Source organism: Poecile atricapillus, chromosome 39 (genome assembly GCF_030490865.1).
Source record: "Poecile atricapillus isolate bPoeAtr1 chromosome 39, bPoeAtr1.hap1, whole genome shotgun sequence".
Lineage (NCBI taxonomy): Eukaryota > Metazoa > Chordata > Aves > Passeriformes > Paridae > Poecile > Poecile atricapillus.
The window spans coordinates 1,099,939-1,116,583 of record NC_081287.1 but is presented as its reverse complement, the minus strand read 5'-3'; the positions used below and the strand labels follow the sequence as shown (position 1 = coordinate 1,116,583).

The window sequence follows — 16,645 nt, the reverse complement described above, 5'->3', positions numbered from 1 at the left end:
AGGGTCCTTGGGAGGCTCTGGGGGGTCCTTGGGGAGAGCTGGGGGGGTCTGGGGGGTCTTTGGGGGGTCCTTGGGGAGGTCTGGGGGGTCTTTGGGGGGTCCTTGGGGGGTGCTTGGGGGGGGTTTGGGGGGTCCTTGGGGGTCCTTGGGGGGGTCTGGGGGGTCCTTGGGGAGCTCTGGGGGGGTCTTGGGGGTCCTTGGGGGGGTCTGGGGGGTCTTTGGGGGGACTGGGGTGTCCTTGGGGGGGTCTGGAGGGTCCTTGGGGGGGACTGGGGGGTCCCTGGGGGGGTCTGGGGGGTCCCTGGGGGGTTTGGGGGGCTCTGGGGTGTCCTTGGGGAGAGCTGGGGGGGACTGGGGGGCTTTGGGGGGGACTGGGGGGTCTTTGGGGGGGTCCTTGGGGGGGTTTGGGGGGTTCTTGGGGGGGCTCTGGGGGGTCCTTGGGGGTTCAGGAGGGTCCTTGGGGGGCTCGGGGGTGTCCTTGCGGGGGTCTGGGGGTCCATGGGGGGGTCTGGGGCTCTTTGGGGGGTCCTTGGGGGTGTTTGGAGGGTCCTTGGGGGGGTCTGGGAGGTCCTTGGGGGTTCAGGAGGGTCCTTGGGGGGTCTGGGGGGGTCCTTGGGGGGTCCTTGGGGGTCTTTGGGGGGCTCAGAGGGTCCTTGGGGGGGTCTGGGGGGTCTTTGGAGGGTCTGGGGGGTCCTTGGGGGGGTCTGGGGGCTCCTTGGGGGGCTCTGGGGGTCCTTAGGGGGGTCTGGGGGGTCCCTGGGGGTCTTTGGGGGGCTCTGGGGGGTCCTTGGGGGTCCCTGGGAGGGTCTAGGGGGGGGTTTGGGGGGTCTTTGGGGGGACTGGGGGGGTCCTTGGGGGGTCCTTGGGGAGCTCTGGGGGATTCTGGAGGGTCCTTTTGGGGGGTCTGGGGGTCTTTGGGGGGGTCTTTGGGGGGTCCTTGGTGGGGTCTGGGGGGCTCTGGCGGGGTCCTTGGGGGGCTCTGGGGGGTCCTTGGGGGGCTCTGGGGGGTCCTTGGGGGGGTTTGGGGGGTCTTGGGGGGTCCTTGGGGGTCTTTGGGGGGCTCAGAGGGTCCTTGGGGGGCTCTGGGGGGTCTTTGGGGGGTCCTTGCGGGGTTTGGGGTGTCCTTGGGGGGGTCTGGGGAGTCTTTGGGGGGGTCCTTGGGGGGTTCAGGAGGGTCCCTGGGGGGCTCTGGGGGGTCTTTGGGGGGGTCTGGGGGGGGTCCTTGGGGGGGTTTGGGGGGTTCTTGGGGGGGCTCTGGGGGGTCCTTGGGGGTTCAGGAGGGTCCTTGGGGGGCTCGGGGGTGTCCTTGCGGGGGTCTGGGGGTCCATGGGGGGGTCTGGGGCTCTTTGGGGGGTCCATGGGGGTGTTTGGAGGGTCCTTGGGGGGGTCTGGGAGGTCCTTGGGGGTTCAGGAGGATCCTGGGGGGGTCCTTGGGGGGTCCTTGGGGGTCTTTGGGGGGCTCAGAGGGTCCTTGGGGGGGTCTGGGGGGTCTTTGGAGGGTCTGGGGGGTCCTTGGGGGGGTCTGGGGGGTCTTTGGGGGGTCTGGGGGGTCCTTGGGGAGCTCTGGGGGGTGCTGGGGGGCTCTGGGTGGGTTCTGGGGGGGCTCTGGCGGGGTCCTTGGGGGGTTTTGGAGGCTCTGAGGGGGGTCTGAGGGGTCTGGGGGGTTCAGGGGGCTCTGGGGGGTCTCAGGGTGTCCCCAGGGTGTCCCCAGGGTGTCCCCAGGGGTCTCAGGGTGTCCCCAGGGTGTCCCCATGGTGTCTCAGGGTGTCCCCAGGGTGTCCCCAGGGTGTCCCCGGGGGTCTCAGGGTGTCCCCGGGGGTCTCAGGGTGTCCCCAGGGGTCTCAGGGTGTCCCAGGGTGTCCCCAGGGTGTCCCCGGGGGTCTCAGGGTGTCCCCATGGTGTCCCCAGGGTGTCCCCAGGGTGTCCCCAGGGTGTCCCCAGCGGTCTCAGGGTGTCCCCAGGGTGTCCCCAGGGTGTCCCCAGGGTGTCCCCAGGGTGTCCCCGGGGGTCTCAGGGTGTCCCCAGGGTGTCCCCAGCGGTCTCAGGGTGTCCCCAGTGTGTCCCCGGGGGTCTCAGGGTGTCCCCATGGTGTCCCCAGGGTGTCCCCGGGGTGTCCCCAGGGCGTCCCCAGGGGGTCTCAGGGTGTCCCCAGGGTGTCTCAGGGTGTCCCCAGGATGTCTCAGGGTGTCCCCAGGGTGTCCCCAGGGTGTCCCCAGGGTGTCCCCAGGGTGTCCCCGGGGGTCTCAGGGTGTCCCCGGGGTGTCCCCAGGGTGTCCCCAGGGTGTCCCCGGGGGTCTCAGGGTGTCCCCGGGGTGTCCCCAGGGTGTCCCCAGGGTGTCCCCGGGGGTCCCCGGGGGTCTCAGGGTGTCCCCGGGGTGTCCCCAGGGTGTCCCCAGGGTGTCCCCGGGGGTCTCAGGGTGTCCCCAGGGGTCTCAGGGTGTCCCCAGGGTGTCCCCAGGGTGTCCCCAGGGTGTCCCCAGGGTGTCCCCGGGGTGTCCCCGGGGTGTCCCCAGCGGTCTCAGGGTGTCCCCAGGGTGTCCCCAGGGTGTCCCCAGGGTGTCCCCTGGGTGTCCCCGGGGGTCTCAGGGTGTCTCAGGGTGTCCCCGGGGGTCTCAGGGTGTCCCCATGGTGTCCCCAGGGTGTCCCCAGGGTGTCCCCGGGGGTCTCAGGGTGTCTCAGGGTGTCCCCAGGGGTCTCAGGGTGTCCCCAGGGGTCTCAGGGTGTCCCCAGGGTGTCTCAGGGTGTCCCCAGGGTGTCCCCAGGGTGTCCCCAGCGGTCTCAGGGTGTCTCAGGGTGTCCCCAGCAGTCTCAGGGTGTCCCCAGGGTGTCCCCGGGGGTCTCAGGGTGTCCCCAGGGTGTCCCCAGGGTGTCCCCAGGGTGTCTCAGGGTGTCCCCAGGGTGTCTCAGGGTGTCCCCAGGGTGTCCCCAGGGTGTCCCCGGGAGCAGCAGGACCCCCGGCCCGTCCCCATCCGTGTCCCCCTCCCCATTTTAGGGAACATGTTCCCGACCATCGGGGACGTGCACCTGGCGCCCTTCACGGACGAGCAGCTCTACATGGAGCAGTTCACCAAGGCCAACTTCTGGTGAGGGATCCTGATCCCAGATCCCTGATCCCAGACCCCTGATCCTGATTCCAGATCCTGATCCTGATCCCAGATCCTGATCCCAGATCCTGATCCCTGATCCCTGATCCCTGATCCTGATCCCTGGTCCTGATCCCTGATCCTGGTCCTGGTTCTGTCCCTGATCCTGGTCCTGATCCCTGATCCCTGATCCTGGTCCTGATCCCGATCCTGATCCCTGATCCTGGTCCTGTTCCCTGATCCTGATCCCAGATCCCAGATCCTGATCCTGATCCCTGGTCCTGATCCCTGATACTGGTCCTGGTCCTGATCCCTGATCCTGATCCCAGATCCCGATCCCAGATCCCGATCCCTGATCCCGATCCCAGATCCTGATCCCAGATCCTGATCCTGATCCTGGTCCTGATCCCTGATCCTGATCCCTGATCCTGATCCTGGTCCTGGTCCTGATCCTGATCCAGGTCCTGATCCCTGGTCCTGGTCCTGATCCCTGATCCTGATCCTGATCCCTGATCCTGGTCCTGGTCCTGGTCCTGGTCCTGATCCAGGTCCTGATCCCTGGTCCTGGTCCTGGTCCTGATCCCTGATCCTGATCCCTGATCCTGATCCTGGTCCTGGTTCTGGTCCTGATCCCTGATCCTGATCCCAGATCCTGATCCCTGATCCCTGATCCTGATCCTGATCCTTGTCCTGGTCCTGGTCCTGATCCCAGATCCTGATCCCTGATCCTGATCCCAGATCCCGATCCCTGATCCCGATCCCAGATCCTGATCCCTGATCCTGATCCTGATCCTGATCCTGGTCCTGGTCCTGGTTCTGTCCCTGATCCTGGTCCTGATCCTGATCCCGATCCCTGATCCCGATCCCTGATCCTGATCCTGGTCCAGTCCCTGTTCCAAATCCCTGATCCCTGTCCATGTTCCCGATCCCTGATCCTGATCCTGGTCCTGATCCCAGTCCCATCCCAGTTCCCGATCCCAGTTACCGATCCCAGTTCCCAATCCCAGTTCCCAAAAATCCCCAAAAAATCCCAAAAAAAATCCAAAAAAATCCCCCCAAAATCCCCCCAAAAATCCCAAAAAATCCCCAAAAAAACCCCAAAGAAATCCCAAAAAATCCCAAAAAAATCCCAATAAATCCCCCAAAAAAATCCCAAAAAATCCCCAAAAAATCCCAAAAAAAAAAAAAAAAATCTTAAAAAAAAAAAAAAAATTCCCAATAAATCCCCCCCAAAAAATCCCCAAAAAATCCAAAAAAATCCCCAAAAAATCCCCAAAAAATCCCAAAAAAATCCCAAAAAAATCCCAAAAAATCCAAAAAAATCCCCAAAAAATCCCAAAAAATTCCCCAAAAAATCCAAAAAAATTCCCCAAAAAATCCCAAAAAATTCCCAAAAAATCCCAAAGAATCCCAATTCCCATTTTTCCGCAGGTACCAGCCCTCCTTCCACGGTGTCGATCTCTCGGCGCTGCGCGGCGCCGCCGTGGACGAATATTTCCGGCAGCCCGTGGTGGTGAGAGACCCCTGGGGGGTCCCAGGACCCTTTTTGGGGGGGTTTGGGTGAATCAGGGGGGGTCCCAAACCCACCCCCCTTTTGTATGATTTTATTTTTATTTTTATTATCATTTATTAATGATTTTTTAGTATTTATTTCTATTATTTTCTATGAATTTTTAATTTTTTTTGGTTATTTTTATTATTACTTCAATTATTTTGATTATGTTTTTATTATATTTTACTTTTATTATTTGGTATTATTTTTATTGATATTATTTTTATTTTTATTATTAATTTTGATTATTTTTCATTTTGTTTATTATTATTTTTATTATTACAGTTATTATTATTTATTTTTTTATTTATTATTACTTATTACTTTGGGTTTTTTTATTATTTTTGTTATTTTTTACTATTTCTATTGTTTTAATTGCTATTAATTTTCATTATTTCATTTATTATCATTTATTTTTTATAATTATTAAATTTTATTATCATTAATTTTCATTATTTTTATTATTTCATTTATTATTACTTACTCTTATCTTTATTAATTTCTATTATTATTATTTTTGTTTTATTTATTATTGTTATTTTTATTTTTATTATTATTATTAATTATTATCATTTAATTAATTATTTTCTTATTTTTATTATTATTTTACTCATCACTACTTATAATTTATTTTTATTTTTATTAGTTTTATTTATTTTTTCATTATTTGTCATTACTATTTTTCTTATTCTTATTTATTTTTATTATTTTATTTATTATTATTATTATTTATTTTTATTTTTATTCCTTTTATTTATTTTTTCATTATTTGTTATTATTTTTTATTTATTATTATTTATTATTTTTATCACTATTTATTATTTTTTTATTTTTATTTTTATTAATTTTATTTTTTTTCATTATTTGTTATTATTTTTTATTTCATTTATTATTACTTATTTTTTTTATTACTTTATTATTTTTTATTTTTATTTTTATTAATTTTATTTATTTGTCTCATTATTTGTTATTATTTTTTATTTTATTTATTATTATTTATTATTTTTATCTCTTTATTTATTTATTATTTATTATTTTTATTTTTATTCATTTTATTTATTTTCTCATTATTTGTTATTATTTTTTATCTTATTTATTATTATTTATTATTTTTATTACTTTATTTATTTTTATTTTTATTTTTATTAATTTTATTTACTTTTTTCATTATTTGTCATTACTATTTTTCTTATATATTATTATTTATTATTTTTATTACTTTATTTTTTTATTTTTATTTTTATTCATTTTATTATATTTTTTTCATTATTTGTCATTACTATTTTTTTATTTATTGTTATTTATTATTTTTATTATTTTTATTATTTTCATTATTTTTATTATTTTTATTATTAATTTTTATTTTTATTCCCATGATTTTATTCTCTTTTATCCCCTCTGTCAGGACACGTTCGATATCCGGATTCTGATGGCCAAATCAGTGAAATACACCGTCAACTTCCTGGAGGCCAAGGAGGGCGACCTGCACAGGTGAGGAGGGGGCTGCAGGGGGGCTGGGCTCCTCATCTTCCTCTCAAATCCCAAATCATCTCCAAATCATCTCCAAATCAATCCCAAATCAGTCCCAAATCGTTCCCAAATCATCCCCAAATCATCCCCAAATAATTCCCAAATAATTCCCAAATCAGTCCCAAATTATTCCCAAATAATTCCCAAATAATTCCCAAATCATTCCCAAATCATTCCCAAATCATCCCCAGATCATTCCCTCAAATCCCAAATAATTCCCAAATAATTCCCAAATCATCCCCAAATCATTCCCAGATCATTCCCTCAAATCCCAAATCATCCCCGAATCATCCCCAAATCATCCCCAAATTTCATTATTTATTATTTTTATTATTATTTTATTTTTTATTATTATTTTTGGTTTTATTTTTACTATAATTATAATTAATTTTTTCTATTTTGTTATTTTTATTTTTATTATAATTATAATTATTATTTTATTTTATTACTATTTTTTTATTATTTTTATTATAATTATTTTTTCTTACTATTGTTATTACTATTATTATTTTATTATTATAATTATTATTTTATTTTATTATTATTTTTATTATTACTATTTTTATTTTATTATTATTTTTAATAATTATAAATATTATTTTGTTATTATTATTAGTATTATTAGTATTCTTAGTATTAGTATTGTTGTTGTTTAGTTGGTTGTTGTTTTGTTGTTGTTGTTGTTGGGGTTTTTTTAATTTTATTTTATATTATTTTATTTTATTTTATTTTATTTTTTTAAATTTAATTTTATTTTATTTCATTTTATTTCATTTTATTTTATTTTTTATTTTATTTTATTTTTTATTTTATTTTATTTTATTTTATTATTTTTTTTTTTTTTAATTTTATTTTATTTTATTTTATTTTATTTTATTTTACTTTATTTTATTTTATTATTATTACTATTTAATAATTCCATTCCATTTCCTCTCCAGGATAGAAATCCCCTTCAAGTTCCACATGCTGCACTCGGGGCTGGTGCACGGCCTCGCCTTCTGGTTCGACGTGGCCTTCATCGGCTCCATGTGAGCTTTGGGTGTATTTCGGGTGTACTTCGGGTGTATTTTGGGGGTTTTGGGTGTATTTCAGGTGTATTTCGGGTGTTTTTGGGTGTATTTCGGGTGTATTTCAGGTGTTTTTGGGTGTTTTTGGGGGTGTTTTGGGGTGTTTGGTGCACGGCCTCGCCTTCTGGTTCGACATGGCCTTCATCGGCTCCATGTGAGCTTTGGGCTGTATTTCGGGTGTATTTCAGGTGTTTTCAGGTGTTTTCAGGTGTTTTTGGGGTGTTTGGGGTGTTCTGGGTGGAATTTCAGGTGTATTTCAGGTGTTTTAGGTGTTTTTGGGTTGTTTTTGGGGTGTTTGGTGCACGGCCTCGCCTTCTGGTTCGACGTGGCCTTCATCGGCTCCATGTGAGAGTTGGGCTGTTGTTGGGGTGTATTTCGGGTGTATTTTGGGTGTATTTCGGGTGTTCTCAGGTGTTTTGGGTGTATTTTGGGTTGTTTTTGGGGTGTTTTTGGGTTGTTTTGGGGGTGTTTGGTGTGCAGCCTCGCCTTCTGGTTCGACGTGGCCTTCATCAGCTCCATGTGAGATTTCGGGTGTATTTTGGGTGTATTTCGGGTGTTTTGGGGTGTTTTGGGTGTTTTTGGGGTGTTTTGGGTGTTTTTGGGGTGTTTTTGGGGTGTTTTTGGGGTGTTTGGTGCACGGCCTCGCCTTCTGGTTTGACGTGGCCTTCATCAGCTCCATGTGAGATTTGGGGTGTTGTTGGGGTGTTTTGGGTGTATTTCAGGTGTTTTTGGTTGGTTTTGGGGTGTTTTTGGGTTGTTTTTGGGGTGTTTGGTGCACGGCCTCGCCTTCTGGTTCCACGTGGCCTTCATCGGCTCCATGTGAGCTTTGGGCTGGATTTCGGGTGTATTTTGGGTGTATTTTGGGTGTATTTCAGGTGTTTTCAGGTGTTTTCAGGTGTTTTTGGGTGTATTTCAGGTGTTTTTGGGGGTGTTTTGGGTGTTTTTGGGTGTTTTCAGGTGTTTTTGGGGTGTTTTTGGGGTGTTTTTGGGTGTTTTTGGGGTGTTTGGTGCACGGCCTCGCCTTCTGGTTCGACGTGGCCTTCATCGGTTCCATGTGAGCTTTGGGGTGTTGTTGGGCTGTATTTCGGGTGTATTTCGGGTGTTTTGGGGTGTTTTTGGTTGTTTTTGGGGTGTTTTTGGTTGTTTTTTTGGGTGTTTTTGGGGTGGTTTTGGGGTGTTTTGGGTTGTTTTTGGGTGTATTTCAGGTGTTTTTGGGGTGTTTTTGGGTGTTTCGGGTGTATTTCAGGTGTTTTCAGGTGTTTTCAGGTGTTTTTGGGGTGTTTTTGGGTGTTTTTGGGGTGTTCGGTGCACGGCCTCGCCTTCTGGTTCGACGTGGCCTTCATTGGCTCCATGTGAGATTTCGGCTGTTGTTGGGGTGTATTTCAGGTGTTTTCGGCTGTTTTTGGGTGTTTTTGGGGTGTTTTCAGGTGTTTTTGGGTGTTTTTGGGGTGTTTCAGGTGTTTTCAGGTGTTTTTGAGGTGTTTTTTGTTGTTTTTGGGGTGTTTTTGGGGTGGTTTTGGGTTGTTTTGGGGTGTTTGGTGCACGGCCTCGCCTTCTGGTTCAACGTGGCCTTCATCGGCTCCATGTGAGATTTCGGGTGTTGTTGGGGTGTATTTCGGGTGTATTTGGGTGTATTTCAGGTGTTTTGGGGGTGTTTTTCGGGTGGTTTTGGGTGTTTTTGGGGTGTTTGGTGCACGGCCTCGCCTTCTGGTTCGACGTGGCCTTCATCGGCTCCATGTGAGCTTTGGGCTGGATTTCGGGTGTATTTTGGGTGTATTTCGGGTGTTTTTGGGGTGTTCTGGATGTTTTTTGGGTGTTTTTGGGGTGTTTTTGGGTGTTTTTGGGGTGTTTGATGCACGGCCTCACCTTCTGGTTCGACGTGGCCTTCATCGGCTCCATGTGAGAGTTGGGCTGTTGTTGGGGTGTATTTCGGGTGTATTTCTGGTGTATTTCGGGTGTATTTCGGGTGTTTTTGGGGTTTTCAGGTGTTTTCAGGTGTTTTTGGGGTGGTTTTGGGGTGTTTTTGGGTTGTTTTTGGGGTGTTTTTGGGGTGTTTGATGCACGGCCTCACCTTCTGGTTCGACGTGGCCTTCATCGGCTCCATGTGAGATTTCGGGTGTATTTTGGCTGTATTTCAGGTGTTTTCAGGTGTTTTCAGGTGTTTTTGGGGATGCTTTGGGGTGTTTTTGGTGTTTTTGGGGGTTTTTGGGGGTCCCGGAGCCGGTTGTGACCCCCAGAACCCCCCCAGAATGACGGTGTGGGATTTTGGGGGCGTTTTGGGGTGTTTTTGGGGTGTTTTGGGGTGTTTTTGGGGTGTTTTTGGGTGTTCTGGGGGTGTTTTTGGGGGTTTTTGGGGGTCCCGGAGCCGGTTCTGACCCCCAGAACCCCCCCAGAATGACGGTGTGGGATTTTGGGGGTGTTTCTGGGTGGGTTTTTGGGTGTTCTGGGGGTGGTTTTGGGTTGTTTTGGGGTGTTCTGGGGGTGTTTCTGGGTGTTCTGGGGGTGTTTTTGGGTGTTTTTGGGGGTCCCGGAGCCGGCTGTGACCCCCAGAACCCCCCCAGAATGACGGTGTGGGATTTTGGGGGTGTTCTGGGTGGGTTTTTGGGTGTTCTGGGGGTGTTTCTGGGTGTTCTGGGGTGTTTTTGGGGTGTTTTTGGGGTGTTCTGGGGGTGTTTTGGGGGGTTTTTGGGGGTCCCGGAGCCGGCTGTGAGCCCCAGAACCCCCCAGAATGACGGTATGGATTTTGGGGTTTTTTTTGGGGTGTTTTGGGGTGGTTTGGGATGTTTTTGGGTGTTCTGGGTGGGTTTTTGGGTGTTCTGGGGTTGTTTTGGGTTGTTTTGGGGTGTTTTTGGGGTGTTTTGGGGTGTTCTGGGGGTGTTTCTGGGTGTTCTGGGGGTGTTTTGGGGTGTTTTGGGGTGTTCTGGGGGTGTTCTGGGCGTGTTTTTGGGTGTTCTGGGGTTGTTTTGGGGGTGTTTTTGGGGTTGTTTTGGGGGTGTTTCTGGGTGTTCTGGGGGTGTTTCTGGGGTGTTCTGGGTGTGTTTCGGGGGGTTTTCGGGGGTCCCGGAGCCGGCTGTGACCCCCAGAACCCCCCCAGAATGACGGTGTGGGATTTTGGGGGTGTTTTGGGGTGTTTTTGGGGTGTTTCTGGGTGTTCTGGGGGTGTTTTTGGGTGTTCTGGGTGGGTTTTTGGGTGTTTTGGGGTGTTTTGGGGGTGTTTTTGGGGTGTTTTTGGGGTGTTTTGGGGTGTTTTCAGGTGTTTTTGGGTTGTTTTTGGGTGTTCTGGGGGTGTTTTTGGGTGTTTTTGGGGTGTTTTTGGGGTGTTTTGGGGTGTTTTTGGGTTGTTTTGGGGTGTTTTTGGGTGTTCTGGGGGTGGTTTTGGGGGTTTTTGGGGGTCCCGGAGCTGGTTCTGACCCCCACAACCCCCCCAGAATGACGGTGTGGCTGTCGACGGCGCCCACGGAGCCGCTGACGCACTGGTACCAGGTGCGCTGCCTGTTCCAGTCGCCGCTCTTCGCCAAGGCCGGGGACACGCTCTCGGGAACCTGCCTGCTCATCGCCAACAAGAGGTGGGGGGCTTGGGGAGGGGGCTTGGGGGGGGTTTGGGGGACTCTGGGGGGGTTTGGGGGTCTCTGGGAGGGGTTTGGGGGCGGTTGGGGGGGTTTGGAGGGGTTTGGGAGGGGATTGGGTGGGGTTTGGGGAGGGGTTTGGGGACTCTGGGGGGGTTTGGGGGAGCCTGGGAGGGGTTTGGGGGCGGTCGGGGGAGTTTGGAGGGGTTTGGGGGGTTTGGGGAGGGGGCTTGGGGGGCTTGGGGGGACTCTGGGGGGGTTTGGGGGAGCCTGGGAGGGTTTGGGGGGGTTTGGAGGGGTTTGGGGGGGTTTGGGGGGGTTTGAGGGGTTTGGGAGGGGATTGGGGGGGCTCTGGGAGGGAGCTTGGGGGGTTTGGAGGGGTTTGGGGAGGGGTTTGGGGGGGTTTGGGGAGGGGGCTTGGGGGGGGTTTGGGGAGGGGTTTGGGGGCGGTCGGGGGGGTTTGGAGGGGTTTGGGGGGTTTGGGGAGGGGGCTTGGGGGGGGTTTGGGGGCTCTGGGGGGGTTTGGGGGACCCTGGGAGGGGTTTGGGGGGTTTGGAGGGGTTTGGGGGGTTTGGGGAGGGGGCTTGGGGGGGGGTTTGGGGGTCTCTGGGGGGGGTTTGAGGGGTTTGGGAGGGGATTGGGGGGCTCTGGGAGGGAGCTTGGGGGGTTTGGGGAGGGGTTTGGGGGGGGTTTGGGGGAGCCTGGGAGGGGTTTGGGGGGGTTTGGGGAGGGGTTTGGGGGGTTTGGGGGCTCTGGGGGGGGTTTGGGGGACCCTGGGAGGGGTTTGAGTGGTTTAGGAGGGGATTGGGGGGCTCTGGGAGGGAGCTTGGGGGGTTTGGGGGGTTTTGGGGGGGTTTGGGGAGGGGTTTGGGGTCTCTGGGGGGGGTTTGGGGGACTCTGGGAGGGGTTTGAGGGGTTTGGGAGGGGATTGGGGGGCTCTGGGAGGGAGCTTGAGGGGTTTGGAGGGGTTTGGGGGGGTTTGGGGAGGGGGCTCGGGGGGCATTTGGGGGTCTCTGGGGGGGGTTTGAGGGGTTTGAGAGGGGTTTGAGGGGTTTGGGAGGGGATCGGGGGGCTCTGGGAGGGAGCTTGGGGGGTTTGGGGGGGTTTGGGGAGGGGGCTTGGGGGGGGTTTGGGGGTCTCTGGGGGGGTTTGGGGGTCTCTGGGAGGGGTTTGGGGGCGGTTGGGAGGGTTTGGAGGGGTTTGGGAGGGGATTGGGTGGGGTTTGGGGAGGGGTTTGGGGACTCTGGGGGGGTTTGGGGAGCCTGGGAGGGGTTTGGGGGGTTTGGGAGGTGATTGGGGGCTCTGGGAGGGAGCTTGGGGGGTTTGGGGAGGGGTTTGGGGGCGGTCGGGGGTGGTTGGAGGGGTTTGGGGGGTTTGGGGAGGGGGCTTGGGGGGCTTGGGGGTCTCTGGGGGGGGTTTGGGGGACTCTGGGGGGTTTGGGGAGGGGTTTGGGGGGGTTTGGAGGGGTTTGGGGGGGTTTGGGGAGGGGATTGGGGGGCTCTGGGAGGGAGCTTGGGGGGTTTGGGGAGGGGTTTGGGGGCGGTCGGGGGGGTTTGGGGGACCTGGGAGGGGTTTGAGGGCTTTGGGAGGGGATTGGGGGGCGTTTGGGGGACTCTGGGGGGGGTTTGGGAGGAATTGGGGGGCTCTGGGAGGGAGCTTGGGGGGTTTGGGGGGGTTTGAGGGGGTTTGGAGGGGTTTGGGGGGCTTTGGGGAGGGGGCTTGGGGGGGTTTGGGGGACTCTGGGGGGGTTTGGGGGAGCCTGGGAGGGGTTTGGGAGGGGATTGGGGGGCTCTGGGAGGGGGCTTGGGGGGTTTGGGGGGTTTGGGGGAGTTTGGAGGGGTTTGGGGGACTCTGGGGGGGTTTGGGGGCTCTGGGGGGGGTTTGGGGGAGCCTGGGAGGGGTTTGAGGGGTTTGGGAGGGGATTGGGGGGCTTTGGGAGGGAGCTTGGGGGGTTTGGAGGGGTTTAGGGGGGTTTGGGGAGAGGGTTTGGGGTAGTTTGGAGGGCTTGGGCAGGGGTTGGAGGGGTTTGGGGGGTTTGAGGAGGGGGCTGAGGGGTTTGGGGGCTTTGGGGAGGGGTTTGGGGGGCTCTGGGAGGGGTTTGGGGAGGGGGTTGAAGGGTTTGGGGAGGGGGTTGAGGGGTTTGGGGGCTTTGGGGAGGACTTTGGGGGGCTCTGGGGGGCTCAGGGAGAGGTTTGGAGGGGGTTTGGGGGGCCTTGGAGGGGTTTGGAGGGGTTTGGAGAGCTTGGGGAGGGGGCTTGGGGGGTTTGAGGAGGGGTTTGGGGAGGAGTTTGGGGGGCTTGGGAGTGGTTTGAGGGCTTTGGGAAGGGGTTTGAGGGGTTTGGAGGGCTTGAGGAGGGGTTTGGAGAGGTTTGGGGAGGGGTTTGGAGGGGTTTGGAGGGGTTTGAGGAGGGGTTTGGGGGGCTTGGGGAGAGGGTTTGGGGGGGCTTGGAGGGGTTTGGAGGGGTTTGGGGAGGGGTTTGGAGGGGTTTGGGAAGAGGGTTTGGAGGGGCTTGGAGGGGTTTGGAGGGGTTTGGAGGGGTTTGAGGAGGGGTTTGGGGGGCTTGGGGGGCTCTGGGAGGGGTTTGGGGAGGGGGTTGAGGGGTTTGGGGAGGGGGTTGAGGGGTTTGGGGGCTTTGGGGAGGGGTTTGGGGGGCTCTGGGGGGCTCAGGGAGAGGTTTGGAGGGGGTTTGGGGGGCCTTGGAGGGGTTTGGAGGGGTTTGGAGAGCTTGGGGAGGGGGCTTGGGGGGTTTGAGGAGGGGTTTGGGGGCTTTGGGAGGGGTTTGGGGGGCTTGGGGAGGGGGTTTGGGGGGGCTTGGGGGGCTTGAAGGGTTTGGGGAGGGAGCTTGGGGGGGTTTGGGGGGCCTTGGAGGGGTTTGGAGAGTTTGGGGAGGGGGCTTGGGGGGTTTGGGGGGCTCGGGAGGGGGCTTGGGGAGCTTGGAAGGGTTTTGGGGGACACAGGGAGGGGTTTGGGTGGGTTTGGGGGGAGTTTGAGGGGTTGGGGGGTTTGGGGGGCTTGGGGAGGGGGTTGGGGGGTTTGGGGAGGGTTCTGGGGGGCTTTGGGGAGGGGGTTGGGGGGCTTTGGGGGGCACAGGGGGGGTTTGGGGGTCACAGGGGGGGTCCCCAAGCCCCCCCAAGCCGTGTCCCAGTTCAGGCTGTGCCCCAGTTTGGGATTGGGGGGGGGTCCCTGCCCCAGTTTGGGATGGGGGATGGGGGGCTCCTGTCCCAGTTTGAACTGGGAGGGGATCCCTGTCCCAGTTTGGGATGGGGGATGGGGGGGGTCTGACCCAATTTTGGGGTCTATTTTTAGCTCGGGGTGGGGAGAGGGGCAGGGGTCACCCAAACCCCTTTGGGGACCCTTGAACCCCCCCAAACCCCCCTGGGCTGCACTTTGGGGGTCTCCCATCCCCCCCAAACCCTCCTGGGCTGCACTTTGGGGGTCTCCCATCCCCCCCAAACCCCCCTGGGGACCCTTGAACCCCCCCCAAACCCCCCTGGGCTGCACTTTGGGGGTCTCCCATCCCCCCCAAACCCCCCTGGGCTGCACTTTGGGGGTCTCCCAACCCCCCCAAACCCCCCTGGGGACCCTTGAACCCCCCCAAACCCCCCTGGGCTGCACTTTGGGGGTCTCCCATCCCCCCCAAACCCCCCTGGGCTGCACTTTGGGGGTCCCACAACCCCCCCAAACCCCCCTGGGGACCCTTGAACCCCCCCAAACCCCCCTGGGCTGCACTTTGGGGGTCCCACAACCCCCCCAAACCCCCCTGGGCTGCACTTTGGGGGTCTCCCATCCCCCCAAACCCCCCTGGGCTGCACTTTGGGGGTCTCCCAACCCCCCAAACCCCCCTGGGGACCCTTGAATCCCCCCAAACCCCCCTGGGCTGCACTTTGGGGGTCCCACAGCCCCCCCAAACCCCCCTGGGCTGCACTTTGGGGGTCCCACAAACCCCCCAAACCCCCCTGGGGACCCTTGAACCCCCCCAAACCCCCCTGGGCTGCACTTTGGGGGTCCCACAAACCCCCCAGCCCCCCCTGGGCTGCACTTTGGGGGTCCCACAACCCCCCCAAACCCCCCTGGGTTTCACTTTGGGGGTCCCACAACCCCCCCAAACCCTCCTGGGGACCCTTGAACCCCCCCAAACCCCCCTGGGCTTCACTTTGGGGGTCCCACAGCCCCCCCAAACCCCCCCTGGGCTTCACTTTGGGGGTCCCACAACCCCCCCAGCTATTTTGGGGAGGGGTCTCACCGCCCCCCCCCCATCCCAGACAGAGCTACGACATCAGCATCGTGACCCCCAAACCCCTTTAACCCCCCCAAACCCCCCTGGGCTGCACTTTGGGGGTCCCACAACCCCCCAAACCCCCCTGGGCTGCACTTTGGGGGTCCCACAACCCCCCCAAACCCCCCTGGGCTGCACTTTGGGGGTCCCACAACCCCCCCAAACCCCCCTGGGCTGCACTTTGGGGGTCTCCCATCCCCCCCAGACCCCTCTGGGCTGCACTTTGGGGGTCCCACAACCCCCCCCAAACCCCCCTGGGGACCCCTTGAACCCCCCCAAACCCCCCTGGGCTGCACTTTGGGGGTCCCACAACCCCCCCAGCTATTTTGGGGAGGGGTCTCACCGCCCCCCCCCCCACCCCAGACAGAGCTACGACATCAGCATCGTGGCCCCCAAACCCCTTTGGGGTGGGTGGGACCCCTTGAATCCCCCCCAAACCCCCCTGGGCTTCACTGTGGGGGTCTCCCATCCCCCCCAAACCCCCCCAGCTATTTTGGGGAGGGGTCTCACCGCCCCCACCCCCTCCCCAGACAAAGCTACATCAGCATCGTGACCCCCAAACCCCTTTGGGGACCCTTTAACCTCCCCAAACCCCCCTGGGCTGCACTTTGGGGGTCTCCCATCCCCCCCAAACCCCCCTGGGCTGCACTTTGGGGGTCCCACAACCCCCCCAAACCCCCCTGGGCTGCACTTTGGGGGTCCCACAACCCCCCCAAACCCTCCTGGGCTTCACTTTGGGGGTCTCCCAACCCCCCCAAACCCCCCTGGGGACCCTTGAACCCCCCCAAACCCCCTGGGCTTCACTGTGGGGGTCCCACAACCCCCCCAAACCCCCCTGGGCTGCACTTTGGGGGTCTCCCATCCCCCCCAAACCCCCCTGGGCTGCACTTTGGGGGTCTCCCATCCCCCCCAAACCCCCCTGGGCTGCACTTTGGGGGTCCCACAACCCCCCCAAACCCCCCTGGGCTGCACTTTGGGGGTCCCACAGCCCCCCAAAGCCCCCTGGGCTGCACTTTGGGGGTCTCCCATCCCCCCCCAAACCCCCCTGGGCTGCACTTTGGGGGTCTCCCAAACCCCCAAACCCCCCTGGGCTTCACTTTGGGGGTCCCACAACCCCCCCAAACCCCCTGGGCTGCACTTTGGGGGTCCCACAACCCCCCCAGCTATTTTGGGGAGGGGTCTCATGGCCCCCAAACCCCTCCCCAGACAAAGCTACGACATCAGCATCGTGACCCCCAAACCCCTTTGGGGACCCTTGAATCCCCCCAAACCCCCCTGGGCTGCACTTTGGGGGTCTCCCAACCCCCTGGGCTGCACTTTGGGGGTCCCACAACCCCCCCAGCTATTTTGGGGAGGGGTCTCACCGCCCCCCCCCATCCCAGACAGAGCTACGACATCAGCATCGTGGCCCAGGTGGACCAGACGGGCTCCAAATCCTCCAACCTGCTGGACCTAAAAAACCCCTTCTTCAGGTAGAGCCTGCGGGTGGGGAGGGTGATGATGAGGAGGGGGTCGAGAAGACCCCCAGGGACGCCCCCCACCCACTCCAGACCCCTCACAAGCCCCCTCA

The 16,645-nt window shown here is 55.4% G+C and overlaps 1 protein-coding gene across 1 annotated transcript in view; it reads left to right on the top strand.

Moving 5' to 3' along the window:
* The window catches only part of CARM1 (coactivator associated arginine methyltransferase 1), a 35,724-nt gene extending 19,173 nt beyond the window's left edge, over window positions 1-16,551 (top strand). The window contains exons 8-13 of the mRNA XM_058861818.1: window positions 2,993-3,083; window positions 4,515-4,596; window positions 6,041-6,126; window positions 7,104-7,193; window positions 10,661-10,798; window positions 16,458-16,551. Coding sequence (XP_058717801.1) covers window positions 2,993-3,083; window positions 4,515-4,596; window positions 6,041-6,126; window positions 7,104-7,193; window positions 10,661-10,798; window positions 16,458-16,551 — 581 coding nt within the window. The remainder of the gene's footprint in view (window positions 1-2,992; window positions 3,084-4,514; window positions 4,597-6,040; window positions 6,127-7,103; window positions 7,194-10,660; window positions 10,799-16,457) is intronic.
* The last annotated feature ends 94 nt before the right edge of the window (window positions 16,552-16,645 follow it).